The following is a 22,683-nucleotide window of genomic DNA, read 5'->3' on the forward strand; positions in this document are numbered from 1 at the left end:
CTTCTGGCTTTAGCTCCAGGAATGTTGTCATTACAACAACAGCTGTTTCTCCATGGTGTTAAGTTCCTTCTGCATTTTTAATCCAAAGTCACAAAATCAGGAAAATAATGACCAAAATTTATATACACATTACAATGTTTTAAACTTTATATAGATAATATGTAGGGGTGTGTTTGTGTGTATGTGTTGGCAGCTACATATAATTTTTTTTTTTCCTTGAGGAGAGCGTCTCATGGGCAACACTGTAGAAGAAATATTGCTACCTTTATGTTATCAATACCAGTAGTTTTCCAATTTATGTGTGTTGTAATGAATCAGTTGTGATTCTGACTTTGAACAAAGGTAGTAATAAATATTGTGCACACTGCCATGTAGTCTCTTCCTTCATACCAACGTTTTAAAGGAGAGTTTCTTTTTTTCTATCCGGACATGCTAATTTTGTATTAATAAAGGACCTTTTAACTTTCTCAATGTCCATCCTGTAGCTATTATGTCCACCAGGTGATGGCTTAAAATAATTTCTCTTTTTTTGTGTGAGATGGTTCTACTGTTTTTGATGATAAGTTTTCTAGAGTCATTTTTTCTTCCTTCCCAGTGCCCACAGGGTAATGTCTGCCCTAGCATTTTCTTTCTTTCTCTCTCTTCCCCCATACACTATGCAAAACTTTTAAAACTTGTTTTTTCTATTTTCTGAACAGTTCATGCACCTTTATATACAGTCTTAATTTAGTTCCTTGTCACATGGCATGTTGCTGTTTGTGTCTTTGCTTCTCTCTCTAGGCTATGGTTTCCTGAAAGGAGAATGCTTGCTCCTTGGTAGGTGCTCAAATATTTATTAAATGAAGGAGTACAGACATACATAAAATCATATGTTTAATGGTTATTGCTTTCGTTTCTCATTTACTGGGTTTTTTCCCTGGGCTCATGATTGAAGAAGTGTGATGGTATGTGTCTGTTAGCTGCATGATGGTGGAAAACAAAAGGGTAAATCCCTCTGTAGAAAAGCATACAGAACACTTCCATGTTCCTCCCTGAAGGCTATGAGATTGAAGAGATTAAAGGAGCCTCTTATTCAATTTTTTTCTTTTTTGACTAGATGAGACTAGATGATTCACTGACTTAAAGTTCTAGTCAGAAGCTTTCATTAAGTGATAACATTTTATTAAATGTGTAGACTAGTCTTATTTTCAGTGAAGAACAAAGGCAGTGAGGTACAGTGTTTAGAAAATCACTTCAATAATTAAAAGTATTCTTGAAAAACATTCACTTTGTATAAATAGAACACAAATTTTTGACCATCTGTTTTTCCTTTTGGGAGAACATTCCTCTTCCAGTGTCCAAGTTTATACAATAAGTATGTGATTCAGAGAGGACTTTGCCTCAGTTATGCAGAAGTTGGTCTCATGCTCACATCCTGAGCTCTGTGCACTCCTTTCTTTAGGAATAGCAGGCCCACAGCAGACCTTTGAAACACGGCCTATATAACCTTCATGTTTTGATTCTCCTATGGAATTAGAGTATTGTACTTAGTAGAAAATGGGAGCTGGTGATGCTTGAAATAAACTAGGATCTGTTTGTCAGCCTTTTGCAAATGCCCCGATATTCTTCTGGATAGGGTTCTATGATCACAAACAGCAGAAGCTAAGTTATCTAAGTTAACTGAGTTGTCCAGATAACGTCAAGAACAAGAAATTTATTGAGAGAGTATGGATGAGCTCAGAGAATCAACAGAAAAACCAAACTACTGGACCTTGGTAAAAATCAGCAGCTAGATGAGTTCTCAAGATTTGGGTAAGCTCTTCAAGTTCCGAAAGTTGTGTCAGCTCTAAAAGTTGTTGGTCCTGGTGTCTCTGCACAAGTTTTAAATTCCAGGAAGAGAGGTAATATTCCAGCTTTGGTCACTATCATCTTTGCATCAGTGTAGGAAAGGGCACTCTTGGTTGATATCTCCTCCCCAAGACCACATCCAGTGGGGGTGAGGGATGGATTCCTGTTACTGAAAGAATGAGGTATTGATGCTAGGCGGGCAAAAAACTCTGTCTAAGCTCTGCACTATCACCTCACAATTTGTGGACACCTCGTGTGCTTTATGGTAACAACAGATCTTTGAAGTGTGCTTTCCCCCCTCTTGACTACTTGTGCAGGGAGGATTTCAGTTACATAAATAATTCACGAACAGTTCTTACACAGAGATTAATTTAAATGAGGTGGAGGTGGGGGTGGGTATAACTTTTTCTTCGATTTTAGGTAGACAAAGAAATCTGGTATGGAGCAAAGGTGAGAATGGAATTACTTAAATCCTCTTGAAAGGAGTGATCGTGGGATGCTGGCATTGCTGCTTTTTGTGTGCCTGCTGGTTTAAAAACTGAGGTCTGAAAGGCTGTCAGTTGGAGAACTTTAATGAGCCCTCATTACACTAAAGCTTGTGGGTCTGTGAGAGAAGGAACTGGCTTATGATTGATATTGGAAATCATAAGCGGTGATGGGTCGGAATTGCAGTTGGCACTAATTCACCTATCTGGGGAGTAAAATTCAAGATTATATACAAAATCTAGTAGTTTCATGTTTTAGCCATTTTTCACGTATAAATATAGTCTAATGATTTCTGTTAAGACTAAAACACTTTGAAAAGGAGAAAGAAAAATTTTTCCAGCTGACATTGAGATTTTTTTCCTCCTAAAATGGAGTCTCATTAAATCTCAAATCATCGGATAATTTTGACAGAAACTCTGGTTTGAGATTTTACTATAAAATTTATTTTAATTAAAAAAATCATTTTTACTTTCATGTTGCTTCCACATACCCTATTATATACTGTTTAAAGAAATGTATGTGTAATTGAATCATATGATGCAGTTTAAATATGTGAGATCATAGAAAGTCCTGGAGAGTGCTCATTGGTTGGTTACTATGTTATGAATACTTTAGAACTTAAAACTTAATATTAAACATTTTTTTAATTTTAATTTATTTGTACGGATAAAAATACTATCATTTCCCAGTTTACAACTTTATATCCCCCCCATCACACACAAGAGTACTTCACAAAATTCACGGAAAAATAGAATTAAAAGATAATACTAATCTTTCCATGAACTTTTTGAAGACCCTTCATATATAATCTAATTTAATTCTTACAAAACCAAATGAGCCTGCGTTATCTCCTTTTACAGGTGAGAAACTGATGGTTAACTTTCCTAAGGTCACATGGCTGGTGTGTTATAGAGCTCTTGCCAAGGACCATACCATTGACTACTGCTCTATACTACATATGTTAATAATGGTAGCCTTGTATATAGTCTTGACAAAAGCATTGGGACATTTCTTTTCCCAGAGCTTATCTGTTTAATGCCCCCAGTTCCCTGACAACTTCTTTATGTTCTGAAACTGTAAAAATGTGTTGTATTATCCACCATCCTGTGCTTCTGTTTGCCATGAATGTGACAACAGCTCCTGTAGTGCAGCAGTGTGCCCTATGAAGCCTTTTGTCCTTCGTGTCTTGGAGCAGCCTGACAGCCTTTCATGTTGAATTCAGCAAGATTGCTTTTCATTTAACAAATCTGAATGTTGCTTTCTAGGTGAAAAATAATTAAAAGCTTTTAAAGATGTATTTGATTAACAGGAAGCTGATCTGTGTAAATTAATTATAACTGTAATGATGTCATAGCCTTGTCTTTTGTTATTAACCAGGTAATTGACCAAAAGTTTAGAAGCTTATTGTAACTGACAGTAGTTTGACCTTGTGTGCTGTCTAGAAGTGAAACATGCACAAGGAATGTAAATGTACTTTGTTCATTGAGCCGCATGTGTTGTCAGAGCATCTGATCTTGAGTTCTTATTTTTATTCTTCCATTATTTCTTTGTTGAAATTGGTGATCAGGATTATATACTTGAACTAAATATTATACTTATTTCTCTTACTAAAAGCATCTGGCCAAACACAAATGTTATCTGTGTCCTTGAATAACTATAATCAGACATGAAACCTTGGCACATTTAGGACATCCAGTCAAGTAAACAAATGCCAAAATTAAATGAATCTTGTTTTAAAAGTCTACACAAAGGAAGGTGAAAAACTTTTGATAGAGAAGTCATAAAGGGGAAAAATACAGGCATATTTGATAGGTTGAGAGAAAATTTATCCTCTTTTACTCTAATTTGAGAAAGTTAAGAGCATGTGGTATTTTGAATATTTGAGTGATAAGAACCTCTAACTTCAGTGAGATTGGCTAAAAAATGGCAGTATAAGAGTAAGACATAGAGTAGAAATGGGCTAACAACCATCAGTTCTTGGGTGTTGGTCTGTTCTCCTTCCCACACACTTTACACTAGTGGTGCAGTCAGCCCTGTAAGAATGTGACATATACATTCCTAAAAATCACAATGCTATGCAAAATCACTCAGTTAAAACCACAGAACTTTGGGACAAATGGTGTTAGGAGCACAACACTCAAAAACTTTGTCAGGGGCAGGCACGTTAAAAAAAAAAAAAAAGATAGAGACCTCATAAAATGGTAGCACAGTTTTACACATGTTAAATGATTAAGAAATACATAATTAGTACAGTAAATATGACACTTTACCTTCAAAAAGTCCGGAACTTCACTTGTGGAAGTGGTTGTTGGAAGGATTGCAGCTCATGTATTATCATCAAGTGGTGGAAGGAGGGTTATATGAAATTTGACGAGAAGTTATAACTGCAGATGTGGATGAGAATAGCTCATAATGTACTATGTGAACTGAGGTAGCTGGTAGATGTTTGAGGTGTGTAAAAGTGTACACTTTGTGAATTTCTATGTAGTTTGCTTCCCCTGGGTGCAGTTTTCTGCATGCATCAACTGAAATTTGCATTATGCTCAAATGGTTCTCTAATATATCAGTTGCATTTGAACAGATTTGCTCACTTTAAAGCAAGCATTATAGCAGAACTGACTGGACCAATTGCTTATACTTCCCTAAACATTGCCGTATTTCATGTCTTTATGCTAACAGCACATGCGTGCTCCTTCCCATCTTTAAAATAACTTTCTTTCTTTATCCATTTTTTTGTCTTTCAAACCCTGGCCGGGGTGAGGAAGCTTCCCTAACATCTTCTCTGAATTGGATTGATTTAATATTTTCTATATTGACATATATATGTACATTATTTGCCCATTTCCAAAATATGTCAGTTTTAGATGACATAAGACACAAGCTTGTAGTAAAGGAAAAAATAGTAACAAACTGAAATGGTTGAGTGGCTCTTGGCAGAAGAAAGCTTATCCATTTACTAGGCGGACTTCAACTTTTTCTTGTTCTGATGGGTTTTGCACAAGAAACAGTCTGAATGTTGCTTTACACAATGCAAAGATGATTCCATCTTGGGTGAGACCCATATCAAGGCCTCTAATAATGTTACAGTGCATTTCTGCAGAAGTCATTCTTCAAAGGCAAAGTGACAAGATCTGACCATGTAGCTTTTGGTGACTTGGCAAAATAGGGATAAAGTTGGGATAGTGATCCTTTATACCAGTAATTCTTAAATGGTGGAAAAGCAGTTTTCACCTCTCTGTGGCTTCCCTCTCAGATTAAACCTTGCTTTGCAGGGTAGGGCCTTGGGGTAAAAGAATGCCAAACAGGGAACATTTCACAAACCCTCCATTCTAGAATACTAGACAGCCGGATGCCTGGCCCTGATGGGAGAAAGTTGGAGAAGGCACTGGGGCTTTTGTTCCTCAGCTTCTAGCTTCTCTGTTTATATAGAATATATTCCAATATTAGGAAAAATGGCATTTGGATTATTGTCACTTTTTTGTTTTTTGATTTGATTTTAAAAACGATTTATGTTGTTTTTTTTAGCTACAACTGATAACAATTCTGAAGGGTGTTAGAAATTTGAACATTATTTTGTACTATTCTCTTAAATATAGACTTAAAAATTGACGTGTATCAAGAATGTCATTACAATTCATGTAGAGTAAAAGTTTTATACAGTGAGATATTCTTATCCCTTCTTGGGAAAGACTATTTTTTATGCTAAGATTACATCCTTCCTAATTTTTTGGTGGTGAAAGTATTGTCTTTTGTATTAGAAGACAGTGGGGTGACTTCCACTCTCAGCTCTGACATATAAAGAGCTTGGAAGTCACTACCCCTGTCCTCACAATAAGAAAGAAGGTGAAGCAAACTGAAAATCATCTACTTTTTCAGATTTATCAGATAATTGAGGTAATAAGTCAAACCACCGCCCTGAAATCTGGAGAGAAAGGCTCTTATAGAGAGTCGCAGTCAAGATCAACTTACCTGTAATTGAAGCCACTGGAGGCAGTAACTGGTAGGAACACTTAAATGGTGATTTTGATGAATTGCTGGAGTCTGAGTATAGACTTACTTGAGAGTTAAAAACTCTCAACTTTTCTGCAGACAAATTAGATCACAATTTCATTTTAAGAACAGAGACTCTGGAACCAGGTTATTTTGCTTAAAATCCCTGCTTATATATAAAATGGGTAATAATAATAATACCTGTTTCATAAAGTTTAGAGGATTGAATGGGTTAAACGTACTTCTAAAGTTTGAAAGCAGTACTACCAAAGATTACCTAGAAATATGTGTGTGTGTATAACTTCGGCCAATGGTTTGAAATTTCTTTTTGATCTGTATTTTAGAATAACTACAAATCAGTAGCAAAATGGGTATTTCTTTTTTAATCATTAAAACAAGATCTATGATTTCCTGAGTGCTTATTGTGTACCTGGCATTCTAAACACTTTGATGTTTTAAGTCATTCAGTTTTTAAAAGAATTTTAGGATCAGGTTTAGCTATTATTATTACTCCATTTGCACAGTGAGAAACAGAGGCTTAGTTTAAGTGTCTTGTGTAAGGTCACACAGCTCTTAATGCTAAAGCCAGTCATTGAGACCAGTTTAGGCTCCCAGAGTGTGTGCTCTCAAATCCCAAAGTATACCAAAAATATACTGTTTGATACAGATGATAAAAGTTAGATGGTGACATCTTGTTGACACTGGTAGAGCATACGTGCAGAAAGCATTTGGGTGATTAGTGAGTGCTGATGTGGTCAGGGAACCTGTCAGCAAGGAGGCAGGACAGGAGCTTGCTTTGAAGGTTGAGCAACAACTGGCAACAACAGGACAACTGGCAAAAGCAGAAGAGGAAGCACTACTTCCCTGGAGGAGTACTCTCTGTAGTTCTTTTTTTAATCATCTGACTTTTTTACCGAAAGCTTCCATATTACCTGTGTGCCTGTGTGCACATTGCTCACCACTACCAAGGTCTCGTCTTTTCCTTTCATTTTGACAAAAGTCCCAAGTCCCTTGGAATGAACTAATTGTGAATCTTACTTTCTTTTAGTCTATGTAATTTAATTAAACTGACATTAGACTGACACGTACCCTTTTGTTGTTGCTGCTGTTATTGTTGTTGAAACTAGTTTAGGGCATTTTCTAAATCTGTAGTTTATTTCCTGAGTCTTTTGCTTTTACCAAAAGCCAATATGTAGTTCCTTTGGATTTTTTACCCCCAATAGTTAGTCCTCAGGGTTGTAGAAAAGTTTGGTTTTTGTTGTGCTGGTGGTGGTGGTTTTTTGTTTCCTTGTTATATCTTTTAGTTCTTAGACCATTCCTAAGTGGTAAGGTCAGGGCAGAAACTAAAGTCTTCTGTTTAAGTTTGTGTACTTTCTACTCTCCTGTATTCCCTCTTAGGTGAAATTGATCTTATCTTTCCATAAACACTCTTAATCAGTCTTATCACTTCTTGAATTTTGTTGAATTCGTAGGATAACTGACTTGTCAGTTTCTGTTGGTGATTCCATTTATGCATGCGTTGGGCATGCATTTCTATGGCTTAGAATAGATAATCGTATCATTTGAAACCACTTTCTCATATTTAATTTAAACTTCCCTTTTCATAGCTACTACTTCAGTTTTGTCTCAGGAATTTTTCTGTTTACAAAAATAAAAATGTTTGCATGCAATGGCTCCAGAAATTTTGGTGACTCCAGAACACCCAATGTGATGGTATTAGGAGGTGGAGCCATTGGGAGGATATTAGGTCATGAGGGTGGAGCCCCATGAACAGATTTAGTGCCTTTGCAAAAGGAATCTCAGAGAGCTCTCCTGCTGTCTTTGCACCATGTGAGGATACAACAAAAAAGATAGCAGTCAGCAACCTGGAAGAGAATCCTCACCAGAACCTGACCATTGTGGCACCCTGATCTTGTTCTACAAGTCTCCAGAACTGTGAGAAATAAATTTCTGTTGTTTATAAGCCACCTGGTCTATAGTACTTTGTTATAGCATCCTGAACTAAGACATTTGCCAAAAGCAATATCAAAGTTAAAATTTATTGTTCTTCCTTATCTCTTTTGGTAAGATCTTATTTTTCATAAAAGGAAGATTTTTGCTAAATGGTAAGCTTTGAAATCTTCACACTTAATCGTCTTTTTCTCATTACTAAGTTCTAATTAAATTTTACACTGTATATTACAAATAGAAGTTTAGCTAAAATGAAACATTGTTTTGGTCCTTTTACTACTTTTAAATAGTTGTCTTAAACTTAAGTTTATCTTCCAAGAAGCATTTATGGGAAAGAAAAGTAGCTGACATCTTTTTTAGGGGTTCTTAGTCTAGTGACTTAAGTTAAAAGATATAGGCTGTGAAACAGAACATTGAACTATTTCCTAGCCTGCCTCTGGTTCACAGCCTAGAATATCAAAAGATTTGTATGTAACCACTTATAGCTATTTGTTACAGGCTATGGAAGTGCAGAATGTAGAATTTGGCTTTCTTAAGTGATGGGTAGGCTGGGCTGCTAGGCATAGACAGTAGCAGTAGGGGTTGCAATTGTTAGAGACAGAAAGTTGAAAGGCTGGACAGATAAAGCAGCACTGTCTGGTGGGAAGAGCTGAGTTTGAGTTCTAATAGTCCGGTTTACAGGCATTGTTATCTTGGTTTCTTCATCTGTATAAGAAAAATGGAATTTTTTCTCTTTCACAATTTCACCCTAAAACTGCTGGAAAGCTTTCCACCTAAATTGGGCACTTACATTTGGAATGGTAAACATAAAATAAAAGCTCAAAATACAAGCTTTGTGATGATGTGTGTGAAATTCACTCTGGTGACCTCTCGTGGTGGGAGAGCTCATATGACTGCCCATCTGTGGCGATGGCCTTGCTTATTAAGCACCTTGGACAGAGAAAGCTGAGTCCTGACATTTCAGCATCCCCAGAAAGTCTCAAGGGCAGAAGCTCCATTAGGGTACTTCTCATATAGGCAACTCTATAGAGCATGATTCAGAATGAGTATCTGGACAGTTAAATAATTTTCTCGTCAAGTGTTGGGTAGACCAGCTAGCAGATAAAATGGAACTAATTTTGTTTTCATAGAATTGTGAGAATTAAGTGAAATGAAGCAAATTATACATTTGTACTTTAAAACTGTAATTGTATAAATATTAGTTATTATTGGAAGGTATGTAAATATCATAAGACCTTGATTCCTGCTGGGCTTAATAGCTTGAAATTGATCATGATAAAGATTTAATGTCAGCTATTATTTATGTAGTACTTATTATGTTTCAGACATTGTTCTAAGTGTTTTACACATATTAACCAACAACTCTATGAGGTAGGTCATGTTATTATTTAGTATCTGTTTTATAAATGAAGAAATTTAAGTGTAGATTGATTAAGACCTTACCCACGGTCATACAATTCACAAGCAATTAAGCCAGGCTTTGAACCCTCGCAATTAGGCTCCAGATTCATTCTGTTAATCATGACACTATTCAGTCTTTTGGTGGTGAAGTATATATAGACAGCCATTTGATGGATTGGGTGGGAGGGGATAATATGGTGAAATTGGATATTAAGCAAATTGAGTCAGGCATTGTGTACGTAGATTGGGGAAAGAGTGTAGGGTGATAAAGTCCTGAGCTTTGGTGGAGTCTTGTCACCACATAACACATGGCGTTGTTAATGGTTGTTTACTTTACTCATCTGGAATATTCTACTTATTCTGTTTAGTAGGCTTAAATCCTAACTCCCTAGAGGTCATGTATTCTGTCTTTGTCTTTTCATGGATGGTATTGATACTTAAGGCAGGCTATTATGAAAGACAATTGGACATTGTCCCATTAAGGGATGGTAAATTTGTATTTGTATTCATTTTGGCAGATGGTGTATTGAGGAAAAAAGGAAGGAGGAGCTCTTGTGTCTTAACCCTAGGTCTAATTACCTAAAATCAGAAATGTCTATCCAATTGGCATTAGAGAGATAGTCTAATGGTTGTTTTCAAGTTGGTTGAGACAGTTTCTTAATGTGTTTATAATGATGAAGTGTATGTGGTTGGAGAACCATTGTATTAAAGGTCTCAGCAGTCTTAAAAAGGAGAAAATGCTCTCAATTCCCAATTTTTTTCTGGAACATCATCCAAGTTGTAGATATTTCCATGAATAGATACTGGAATGTAATTACTGAGAGCATCAGAATGTTCATAAAGACTAGAATTCCCATTACCTTCTTAAAATAATTTGGTTCCAGTTTTCATTTTTTATTCATGAAGTCAGTTTTCATTCATCTGATTGTCTTCATCTCTTTCTGTCTTTGCCTTTAATTTAAAATAAGAAAACAGAGAACCCTACTCTAAATTCCTCCAATTTTATCATTAATGTAGGTCATGAAGCCAATTAACAGATTTAGATGGCCAGAAAAAATTGTCATTTATGTGCAACTTGTCATCAAATGATTGTGCTGTCTGGTGAAGATTCCCAACTGTACCTCCAGGATTCTCTATTTACTAATCAGCTCAGGTATATGATGCATTCTGGTAAATTGAATACAGTGTAATGATGTGAAGCCATACCATTATTATTTACCATGTAAATAATAATTTACATGTTATTCATATGACTGTTTTGCATATAGCAAAGCTTTTTGAAATGCACTCATGTATTTGAGAAGAGGAAACATTAGTTTGCAAGTATTCAGTTAATAAATTATTGTTTTTCACTGAATGCAAATGCATATAATACTATATCATTTTCTTATTTTCAGAACTATCTTAAAAATCTGCATTTTGTAATCGAGTTCTGTTGGGGGCCTAAGGAAGCTAATATTTTTTGGGAAAAATAAAATTATGCTAAGAAGTTTTATTGGAGAACAAATAATTTTATTATTATTGTGCTGGACCAAAAAGTTCTTATCCTATCTACAGTAACAAGTTGAGAAAACACTTTCTTAAGTTTGGACTTGAAAAGCCATGAATGATAAGATTCTGTAGAAAGTTACAGGAGTAAGAAGAAGTGCTCCAGTTCCGTTTATTCCCGGAGAAAGTACACGGTACTGAAACAGGATAAGAGAAAAAAACGTGTCTAGTGTTTTTTGTATATTTTGACTGAGTTAATGTGCAATTTGTGATGCACTAATTTGTTGTCTAGCTCTTGTAATTCAAAAAGCGGTGGAAGTTTTTATGTTTAGTATAAATAATTTGCTATTTCCATAGTGTTTCTGCTTTGTTTGCAAGTAATAAAGCATACTAACTCTGTTTCTTTGAAAATGATTTTTACAGTATTTACAAATGAATGTATTGGCCTAAGCCATGCTCTGCCATCGAAGTACATTCATATTCCTTTTTAACACATCATGCACAGAGGGATGCCAGTGCTAGTCTTTGCTGTTTAATCAGTATGGTTTCACCTTTCTTTCTGAAGCGTTCTCTTGACCTGAGCTTGTTAAATAATTTCTTGTAGAATGTATGTGCGTGTATATGTGTATGCTTATCTTGTATTTGAAGCAATGAAAATTGAAGCATTTGCCCAGTATCATTAGTCGTTAGGGAAATGCAGACCTATACCACTTCATGCCCACTACGAATGGCTAATGAAACAGATAAATAAAAACAATTATTGGTGAGAATGTGGCAAAAATGAAATTCACATATAGTGCCGGAGAGAATGTAAAATGGTGCAGAAATTTGGAAAACAGTTTGGCAGTTCCTCAAAAGTTAAACATAGAGATCCTATATGACCCTGGAATTCCACTCCTAGGTATATATTTAAGATAATTGAAAAGTTATGTTCATACAAAAAACTGTACATGAATGTTAATAGCTGCATTATTCATTATAGCCCAACCCATCAACCGATGAATGGATAAACAAAATGTGATGTATCTACACAATAAAATATTATTTGAGGCATAAAGAGAAATGAGGTATTGATACTTGATACAACATGGATTAATTTAGAAAACATTATGCTAAGGGAGAAAAATCAGACACAAAATGCTACATATTGTGTGATTTCGTTTATATGAAATGTCCAAAATAGGCAAATCCTTAGAGACAGAAAGTAGATTAGTTGTTGCCAGGCACTGGGGAGTGGGGTGGGAAGTGACTGCTGATGGGTATGGGGTCTCTTTTTGACGTCATGAAAATTCTAGAATTAAACACTAGTGATGTTTGCACAACCTTTTGAATACAGTAAAAACTACTGAATTGTGTACTTTAAAAGAATGAATTTTATGGTATGTGAATTATATCTCAAATTTTAAAAATCAAAGCTTAAGCATCTGGAAAGTCAGATATTATTAACAAAATAAAATACTGATCCTGAGTGATAGAAGGCCTTTGATAAATACTTGCCAAATAACTTGAACAAACCCACCTTTTTCCCTATGTTTTTTTTTTTTTTTTCTTACCGGTAAGGGGATCATAACCCTTGCCATGGTGTCATCTGCACCACATTCTGCCAGTGAGCGCACCGGCCATCTCTATATAGGATCCGAACCCGTGGCCTCAGCGCTACCAGCGCTGCACTCTCCCAAGTGAGCCATGGGGCCGGCCCTTTCCTTATGATTTTTAAAGAGCATGTACTTAAAATATATGAAACTATGAAATGAAATTTGCCATATTTACCAAAGGCATGAAAATAGTAATGATAGTCATGACATAGCATTAATCTATCTCAAATATGTAGTGATAAACCTTTTCTTGAGTCTTGAACAAACAAAAAAAGCCTCATAAAATTTAAAAAGATTTTAGTGAATAATTTAGGATTTGTTGCTCTTATAATAATATGGAAGTCTGTGTCTTCAGAACAGCATTTCATTACTCCCATTAAAACTGTAGTTTCTTTCCTTCTTGCAAAATTAATTTGGTTAGTATCAGACACCAAGTTGGGAGTAGAATTTATAACTGGTATGTATTCTTGCAATTTAATCATCTCAATTCTTATTGAACATTTAAATCTGAAAATTGAGATATATACTGCCTTGGTAAATAATGATGATGAAATATATTCTGCTTGGTAAGTGGAATTGAAAATCACTGCAATTAGTTTCTTTTCCCTTTTTACTCCTTTCTCTCCCCCTTGAGGCACATTAGTTTCCCAAGTTATGAATTCAGTTTCTTTTGTTTGTTCTAGCCACTTAGATTTTCTTATTACGTACCTATTTAATTTTTAATTTCTCATTAAATGTAAATATGGGTAATTTTCCTATCAGTGTTTCAAGAAATCTTCCATTTCTGTCTGCCACAACCTTGATATAATGCTGTCTACTGTGTATTACTACATAACTAAAATGTTATTTTTGTTGTTAGATAGTTCTGGTGAAGCAACTTATCAATACATTTTAAATGGGTCAGAGGTTTATTTCTATAAAGTTGAGATAAATGTTATAAATATTGTTCTGGAAATAAAAATGCTAAGTGGAATAATATGTATAGTGCTATGGGATAGATTGTTACAATTGCAAGAAAAATACTTAAGGATGAACATATCTTAGGTATTCAGACTTAATCATTTTCATTTATTATATAATGTAGATACATTAAAAAATACTAATCTTGAGTCATTTGGGAAATAATTATTAAGCATGGATCATATGTCAGTCACTGTGTATTTGTGGTGGTCATGGGGTGGCTCTAGGTATTCCTGGTGATCAAAATGGATAAGATAATTCTTGCCCTTCACCATTTATACTGCAATCGTGGAGCTCCTTATATGGGAGCTCTTATGTGGCTGGAGCATAGTGACTGAGGCAGAGATTAGTGTGAGGTGAGACTGGAGGGGTGGGCAGGGCACTGGTGATAACAAGCAGATAATTATGGTAAAGAGTTTGTACTTTATTCTCACTGTAATTCTAAGCCATTGAAGGCTTATTGCTGGGGAATCCAACTTCAGTTTTATACAAGATTACTATGAGCAGTGGTGTAAAATCATTGGAGGGTATCAGAGGAGAAGCAGAGAATCCAGTTAGTTGAATTTTGTTGTAATCAGGCAAGTTATGATGGTGGCTTAGACTAGAGTAGTGGCCGTAGAGCTAGAAAGAAGTAGGTTGAAAAAACCTGCTTGAAAGAAGAATAAACAAAATTTGATGGATAGGATTTGGGGGTGGTGGAGTGATGAAGGCAAAGGACATGTCGAGGATATTTTCTACATCTTTAACTTGAACAGCTGGATAGATGGAGATTCCATGTCCTGAGATGGGGGACATGAGAGGAGGAGCATATTTGGAAGGGACAGTTCAGTGTTCAATTTTGGGCATGTTAAGTCTGTGGGAAGGGGGATATGTTTATGAGGTAGGGAAGTGCAGGGTGTAGCTTGCTCTTCTTTGAGCTCTAGTTTATGGTCTGGGTACAAGGTAGAACATATAAACTACTTCCAAAACCAAACAGATTATATAGGTTTCCAGATCATAGATAAGTTGCTATAATTGATCACGTCTCTATGATCTCTCATACAGCACGGCACTCTAAAAATTTTTGTGTAATTCATGGGCAGGACATTAACAATGTTCGTTTTATGGTCAAAGCTCACTTATTGTGATCTGTTTTCCTTGGTGTTCCTAGAACTATGTCTGCCTGGCCCACAAGGTCAAGTTACGTATTTGATCTTCAGAAGGACCAGTTGGATTTAAGTTCCCTGGGACTAGCTGCATCCGTCACCTTGGATGGCTGACTTGATAATTCATTAGGAAGGAAACTGGGCTATAGAGTTGTTATAAAATAGGAATGACTTATCCTCAGTGAATGCATACTTTCGCAAACAAAAGCCACTAGAATGCCAGCGTAGGTAGAACATAAATTTTGAGTTTAAGCAGCACAGATAAGTCATTCACTGAGGATTTGAACCACATAATTTTATTTATCTTTTGATTTCCTGAAGCCAGTATTTTTATTTCAATATTATTTTTTCCAAAAAATAGAAATGGGCCATTTAGGGGCTTAGTTTATAAACTGTTTCGTTCTTTGCTGTGCCTCCAGTTCCTGGTATGCATTTGACATTTCATAAATATTTATTAAATAGATGAGTGAAAGAAGGAATGGCTGAATCATCATTCTGTGGGAAAGGATAATTTAGTTTTCAGAAACCAAGACATCAGGCAGACTGTATTCTTCCCATAAGATTATGTCCCTGAAACCTGCTGAGCAATCAGGCTGAAAAGTATAAATTTGGGAATCGTCCTGATGAAAAGTGTTAAAAAACTATGAGAGTGGAAGTCCATGAGTGTGTGCAAGGCAGAGTAAAGACAGAGGAAAAGTGAAAAGCAGAGAAAGAGAGATTAGAAGGAGGGGTGAAGTTGCAGGAGAGCAAGGTGTCCCCTGGACTCAGGAAGTAGGAGCGGTCAACAGTGGGGGGAGAGAGCTGGGAAGTGAGAAGGAATATAAATGGAAAGAAACCTTTGGATTTGGCCAGATGTAATGAATTATACGCCTGAGTGTACAGTGTGAAGTAAGACTGGGGAAATTATATCCTTTCACTTATGCTTTTCAACACTAATGATTTCTATTGAGAAGGATCTTTTTCTTAAGGTGTGATTGGTTTTGATTTTCTGCTGTGTATAGCCCGACATTCATAGGATACTATTTACACTTATATTGAAGCGTTTATTTTATGATTTCTTGTAAGCTGATTATTTAATAGATCAAGGCCATATTTTTTCATTGCCCCATTATAGGTAATTATGTTTGACACACACACACACACACACACACACACACACACACACACACACACACACACGGATACTTCAAAAAGTTGATGGAAAGTTTCATGTTATCTTTTAATTCTGTTTTTCCACCAACTTTTTGAAGTACCCCTGTGTGTGTGTGTGTGTGTGTGTGTGTGTGTGTGTGTGTGTGTGTGTCTGTGTGTCTGTGTGTCTGTGTGTGTATATAATTATTTGGGGAAATTGCAAAAACATTACAGTAGTTGAAGAGTTGAAAATTGACTTGAGTTCCAATGTGAAAAATTTAGGCCATTTCTCCAAAGTTATTTAGGAGCTTTTGAGTTGAAATTTTATTAAATTCTCTAGTTCATGAGAATGTTACAGAGCTACAATAATAAGTCCATGACAATAAAGAAACTTGGGTTGTGCTAATAATGTGTGTGTATGCATGTATGTGGCTAATTACATATGTGTGTGGCTAAGTATATATACATATACACATGCATACACATACGAAGGTACTTCAAAAAGTTCATGGAAAAATAGAATCTGTATATGCATAGTTTTTTCTTGGGCATTGCTTTGGGTGTGATGTTGATAATAAAAATTCATATGGGGGATAGGGAGCACATTTAAGCCTTATTAGGATGCTACCATTTTCAAAGGAATTAGTTTTCCCATAGCGAGATTACCTTATAGAAATGAAAATAGTAGCTGCCATTTATTCGGCACCTCCTTTGTTACAAGCATGTTGCAATAATCCTTGGAAGGAGGTGTTATCATTCCTAATTCAAAATGAAGAAGTTCAGAAAGTGATTTGCCCTAAGTCACAGATCTAGTAAGTAGGAGAAATGTGCCTTTTTTTTTTACTCCAAAGCCTATGCATCGTGCATCATGCTCTCTGAGTTAGAATCTTTAGGGTGTCAGAGTGAGTTACCTATTTGGTTGGGGGCAATAAATCTCCATAGAGAAAACAGAAACCACTAGATGAGAACTTTCTCAGCATCCTGTCCCCTAAGCTGCCTATTTACCCACATCTACATCTGACATTTTTTTCTTTCTTTGTTTTAAGAGGAAAGGGCTCTTCCCTCCAAGACTTCATTCTTTTTGTTTATCTCTTTCATCTTTAGTCTGTGTCTCTTATCCCCCTCTCTTTTGTTACTAGCTTCTTCCCACGAACATAAACCAGTCCCTCCCCAGAGCAAATACGTTCTGTATTAGTTTGCTGCATAACAAATCACTCCAAAACTTGATGAAGTAAACCAAGTACCATTTATTTAGCTCACTGTTCTGTGCATCAACAAATTAGGCTGGGCTCAGCTGAACTCACTTGTACATCTGTGGTCAGCTAGACACCTTTGCTTCTGGGCCATTAGCTGGCTAGTGGCCAGGGCCATTGGGGCGACTAGAGCATGTGTCTTTCTTTTATTATCCAACAGGCTAGCCCAGATTTGTCCACGTGGTTGCTTGAGAGGGTTTCATGAGAGAGAAGCCTGAAAATCACCCTGAGGCCGAGGCTTGGAGCTCATGTAGTATCCCTCCCTCTACATTCTGTCAGCCAGAGAGTATGCCACAATGCCAGCTCAGATCAGGGGGCTGGAGAAGTCGACTGTTGAACCATGGAACTCTTTCTTGTTGCTAACTCCAGCTCATCTTATAAGACCATAGCCATGTCATCACCTCTGGGCTCCTTCTGTCACTGCATTTAGAACATTGTGTGGCAGTTGTTGGTTTACTTCTTAGTGGGATGTGAGCTCCTTAAAAACAAGGACTGTGTTTTAATCCAGGATTTGGTACATAATAGGTAATCTTTAAAAACTGAAGTTTTTGTAAAATTAAAGCATTCAGGCAGTTGATGTCTGGTAATATGGAAATTGGGATAGAAGATAAAGTATACTTGCATCTTAAAACTTGTTTGTTGATATTTAAAAACTTTGGAGCAAACTCATTCTGACATATCAAAACTGAATGATTCTTTTAATAAATGAAAGGGGTAAAGAATCCTGGCCAGGATTCTCAATAGAAATCATTATTTAATATTTGCACATTATCTTTGTAGGTTTTTCATTAGGTTACAAGTTTGTTTACAAGGAAGACTGATATAATTACTATATATTAATATAATTATTATATAATTAATGTATTATTATAATTTCATGGCATATTTGTCAGAGAAAGCATATTAACAGGTCCATTGGAATTTGGGATAAAATTTCTATTTTAGAATGTAAATGAAGGAAGGGAGTCAGCCAGTTTTCTGGATGTTATTCTGGAAAACATTGAAAATAGATATTGCCATTAAAATAGGAGGTAGGATATACCTACTGTGAGCTCATCTTCAAGTGAATATGTCTTATCAATGTACTAATTCTTAATTGATAGATTTTCATTTTATTTTTTAGGTTCATCTATCTGTATACCTCTCCAGCTTCCTAAAATCTGACCACATTTTCCCATCCCTGGGCTGTTTTTCTGGTATCTAACAATGCAGCGGAGATCAAGAGGGATTAATACTGGGCTTATTCTGCTCTTTTCTCAAATGTTCCATGTTGGGATCAACAATATTCCACCTGTCACCCTAGCAACTTTGGCTCTCAACATTTGGTTCTTCTTGAATCCTTTGAAGCCCCTGTATTACTCCTGCCTTAGTGTGGAGAAGTGTTACCAGCAAAAAGACTGGCAACGTTTACTGCTTTCTCCCTTTCACCATGCTGACGATTGGCATTTGTATTTCAATATGGTGTCCATGCTCTGGAAAGGCATAAATCTGGAAAGAAGACTGGGGAGTAGATGGTTTGCCTATGTCGTCACCACATTCTCCCTACTCACTGGGGTAGTGTACCTGCTTTTGCAGTTTGCTGTTGCTGAATTTATGGATGAACCTGACTTCAGAAGGAGCTGTGCTGTAGGTTTCTCAGGTAAGGCAGAAGAATTTCTGAGGTAGCCTGTATGAAGGCAGTGAGGGAGGTGTGGCTGCTATCATTTTATGAAGTGCTGTTCCCTAGTTGGTAAGAGGACTGAATTCTGGGTGGTTAAGAGCTGCTGAGGCTTGCATCTTGAAGAGGAGGCCAACGGGAGCACAGGAGGGACATAGTTTTTACTATTCTTCATTATGCCACATCATTGACTCTTGAACAGTCTGGACTAGGGCCTGCTGAAAGGTGGTTTTGTAGGAGATGTAGTACTGGAAACATGGACTGGCCACAATATGATAGGGCCATGGAAAGATCCACAGATGCATTTGTGGTAGGGAGTTCTCAAAAAAGATGAGTATGCCTATGAATCTACTTCATAGTAGATTCACTGTGCACTGATTACCAAATGGTCTGGGTCCAGTGAGACAGAACATGCGCATAGGCAACAAGTTACATGAGGTGGATTTATTACTTAGAGACAGGCAGCGAAGGACAACAGAAGCCTAGGATTCATTGTAAGCCAGTCCCCCAAGGCTCAGAAAGCTGCCCAGGGCAGATGGAGTCTCAACTGTGCATGCCTCACTCGCACTGCAGATGAGGGACCCCAAAAGGCAGCCTGCCCTGGGTTACATATCTTGGAGGTCTCATGAATCACTGGGCAAAGATTTGAAGGATATCCTGTTCTAGGAGGGAACTGTAACAGAGTCTGGGCTGTTCTGGCTAGCTCTGCCTTTATCTCAGGATGTCACATTTCCAACACATTCTAGTTATTTTTTAGAACTATAAGTGAGAAAGGTGGGAGAACTGTCCCACATATGTCTCTAAATAACTTCATTAAAATAAATGTGCCACATTCTCCCATGGCATGCTTGCTATGTTTTAGGAGCCATGATAGTCACTCTAGATAATTCTATTTAATTCATATAGCAGATCCATAGGAAGGCAGCATCATCTTATTTTGTAGATGAGGAAGCTAAGACCCATAGAAGTGAGGTACCTAGCTCAAGGTTACACAGTGAGTAAGTGGTAGGGCTGAGATTTAAATCCAACCTGTGTGACTTTAATCATATGATGCACTGTCTCTCACCTTTCCTCCTTGCTAGTTCTTTTTTTTACAGATATTTTATGAGACTGAAATTGCCATTAGGATTTAAATTCGGTGTTCTAAACATTAGAATGTGAAGGGAGGTGAGGGGAATAGTCCTGAAACAAGGAAATCTAATCTACTTGCACTGTCATTCTTCCCTCTTCTCTCCCAGATGTATCCTTATGTATCTCATTGTGGAGAGGAAAGAAAATGTGTTCTGGCTTCAGAAAGTATTCCATAGAGGCTAGAAAAATATATATTACTGGTTTTTTAAAAATGGAGTTAAAATTCATATAGCATAAAATTAACTATTTTAAAGTGTATATAATTCAGTGGCATTTAGTACCATTGCTGGTGTTTTATTCCCATTTTATATGTTATGTATTTAGTAGCATACTGAAAGTCAGTATGAATTTCCATGTTAAGAAACATCAAAGGAATGGTTGCTTTGAACATTGTCTTTTTACTGAATGCTGGGTAGTAAGGAATAGAGTATGTTTCACAGCAAAACGTTAGATGTAATCAGATACCCATTTTCACATTAAATTAGTGGTTTTTGGTAAATGTTGATTGTCTCCATATTTGGATTGTTGATATTTGTATGCTCTTTATTCTTTTGTAGGAGTTTTGTTTGCTTTGAAAGTTCTTAACAACCATTATTGCCCTGGAGGCTTTGTCAACGTTTTGGGCTTTCCTGTACCCAACAAATTTGCTTGTTGGGCAGAACTTGTGGCTATTCATTTCTTCTCACCAGGGTAAGTGTTTACTCGTAGAGAATAAAACGAATAAGCAGATGTTTAATGGAGAAAGAATTGGAATAATAATAAGGTCACCAATTGTTTTTTTCTGTGAAGTTTATTCTATAACTATATGGACCAAACCAAGCTTAATGGTCCTAATGTCCGACATTCCTGGGTTTGAATCCCGTCAACTTTTGAACTGTATAATTTTGGGGTATTTTTCATATCTGAGTTTCAGTTTCCTCACCTTTTAAGTGGGAATAAGAGAACATAACTAATATGCAGATTTGAGGATCAATATTGACCAGCCAGTCAGCTAGTTAATTCTAATGACAGTAATCCAAAGAGGTTTGTAGAAGCCACATTATTATAAAGATGAAAAACCACAAGGTATGTTGGTTGAATGCTTTTAAGCCATTTTAACTGTTAGTTATCTTGGAAATAGAACTCTTTAAACAAAAGGCTTTACTCAGAACCTAATGGATCAACTGTGAACTGTTTGGGGTTGAGAGGAAGCATGGGGTCTCGTCCCTTCCCCTTACTCCCATGTTGATGTGGCTTGCCTCAGAGGCACCTCCCCCAGATGGTAGGGTTCCAGGAAGTGCAGTTCCAGAATCGCTCATGTCAATGAATCCTTTCCTTTACAGATGAGGACATGGAAATTTGGGACTTGTATTTTCGTTTCTGTTGCTTATAAATGACTACCTGAAACTGGGTAATTTATAGAGAAATGAAATTTATTCCTTACAGTTTTGGAGGCTGGGAAGCCCGAGGTCCAGGGGATGCATCTGGTGAGGGATTTTTTTCTTGGTGGGGACTCGCTACAGTGAAGCAGGATGTCATGATGAGAATGGTGTGAGCAAGAGAGTTAACCTTCTCACTTGTTCTCTTTACAAACCCATCAGAACCACGGCCATTACTCCATGAATGGATCAATCCATTCACAAGGACAGAGTCCTCACAATCTAATCACCTTAACAACCCCACATTTCAAATACCATAATTGGATTTCCCCATCTTCTTAACACTGTTGCAATTGAGATAAGTTTCCAGTAAATGAACTTTTGAGGGACACAGTTGAACCATAACGTTCGTCAAAAAGCTTGTGGCACACACTAGTCAGGATTCAGGCTTTCTGACTTCTGCTTTAGTCCTCCTCCCCATTTACACTGTACTTTCCCTCCTTAGTTTCCTTTTTTGCTTTCTGTTTAGAAAAAGGAGAATGAATTGTGGTATTTTTCCACCTCTTCCACCAGCTTCACTTCACTTAATCTGTATTATGCAACTGGAAACACATGGTTGGCTTGTTTATTTATACTGTGGGGACCTAGACACTGTTTGGAGAAGGGAGAGATACAGAAGATTCAGAAAAAGTAAGGAGGTGTTTTGTTTTCGGTTTTTTTTTTTGTTTTTTTTTTTTTGCTGCTCTTCTTTTCAGACAGGAGTTTTTATTTTGGTTTTGATTTGTGTGCTTGTGTTGGGTGTCATACCTTATTTGAGAGAATTCTCCCTGGGCTATGTGTCAGCCCAGTAACCTTCTTTAATGCTAATTTCTCATCAAGGGCAGCCATTGGCAGCTGGTCTGTAAATGGCAGTGATGTGGCTACTGAACACCATTCATTTACAATTCTATTGTTACTTGTGACAGTTCAACGAAGAAAGCCTAACAAAATCTTCAAAGTTTTCTTTGAAAAAGAGTCCAGTAATGTCTGTCCCTTATCCGAACAGCCCTCTTTATACCTTGTCACTCACAGCTCCTCTGAGTTGCTTGATTTGACTTGGTTCTCTGTGTAGGCTCTTGTATGTGACTGGCAACACCCAACATTCATATGAAAATCACTCCCTTTGGTATTGAACTTTTACCCTATAATGAATCCATTGAAAAACAGTGTTTTTAATATTCTCATGCAGCTATTTCTGAATCATCTTGCATTTTTTTTTTTTTTGAGGCCCTCCCCTACTTTACTTGGAAAAGACCTAGTTGCATTTTTGTG

The 22,683-nt window shown here is 36.7% G+C and overlaps 1 protein-coding gene across 4 annotated transcripts in view; it reads left to right on the plus strand.

Annotated features, from left to right (window-relative positions):
* Nucleotides 1-22,683, plus strand: part of RHBDD1 (rhomboid domain containing 1) — a 183,128-nt gene that overhangs the window by 48,829 nt on the left and 111,616 nt on the right. For 3 of the 4 annotated variants that reach the window (XM_063075484.1, XM_063075503.1, XM_063075474.1), the window contains 2 exons: nucleotides 18,350-18,865; nucleotides 20,572-20,704. In XM_063075484.1, coding sequence (XP_062931554.1) covers nucleotides 18,433-18,865; nucleotides 20,572-20,704 — 566 coding nt within the window. In that variant the 5' untranslated portion in view covers nucleotides 18,350-18,432. Of the gene's footprint in view, nucleotides 1-10,742; nucleotides 10,808-18,349; nucleotides 18,866-20,571; nucleotides 20,705-22,683 lie in introns of those variants that run through there. The other variant, XM_063075493.1, reaches the window with a different exon arrangement.

The sequence above is a fragment of the Cynocephalus volans genome, chromosome 1 (assembly GCF_027409185.1).
Source record: "Cynocephalus volans isolate mCynVol1 chromosome 1, mCynVol1.pri, whole genome shotgun sequence".
NCBI classification, from domain to species: Eukaryota; Metazoa; Chordata; class Mammalia; order Dermoptera; family Cynocephalidae; genus Cynocephalus; species Cynocephalus volans.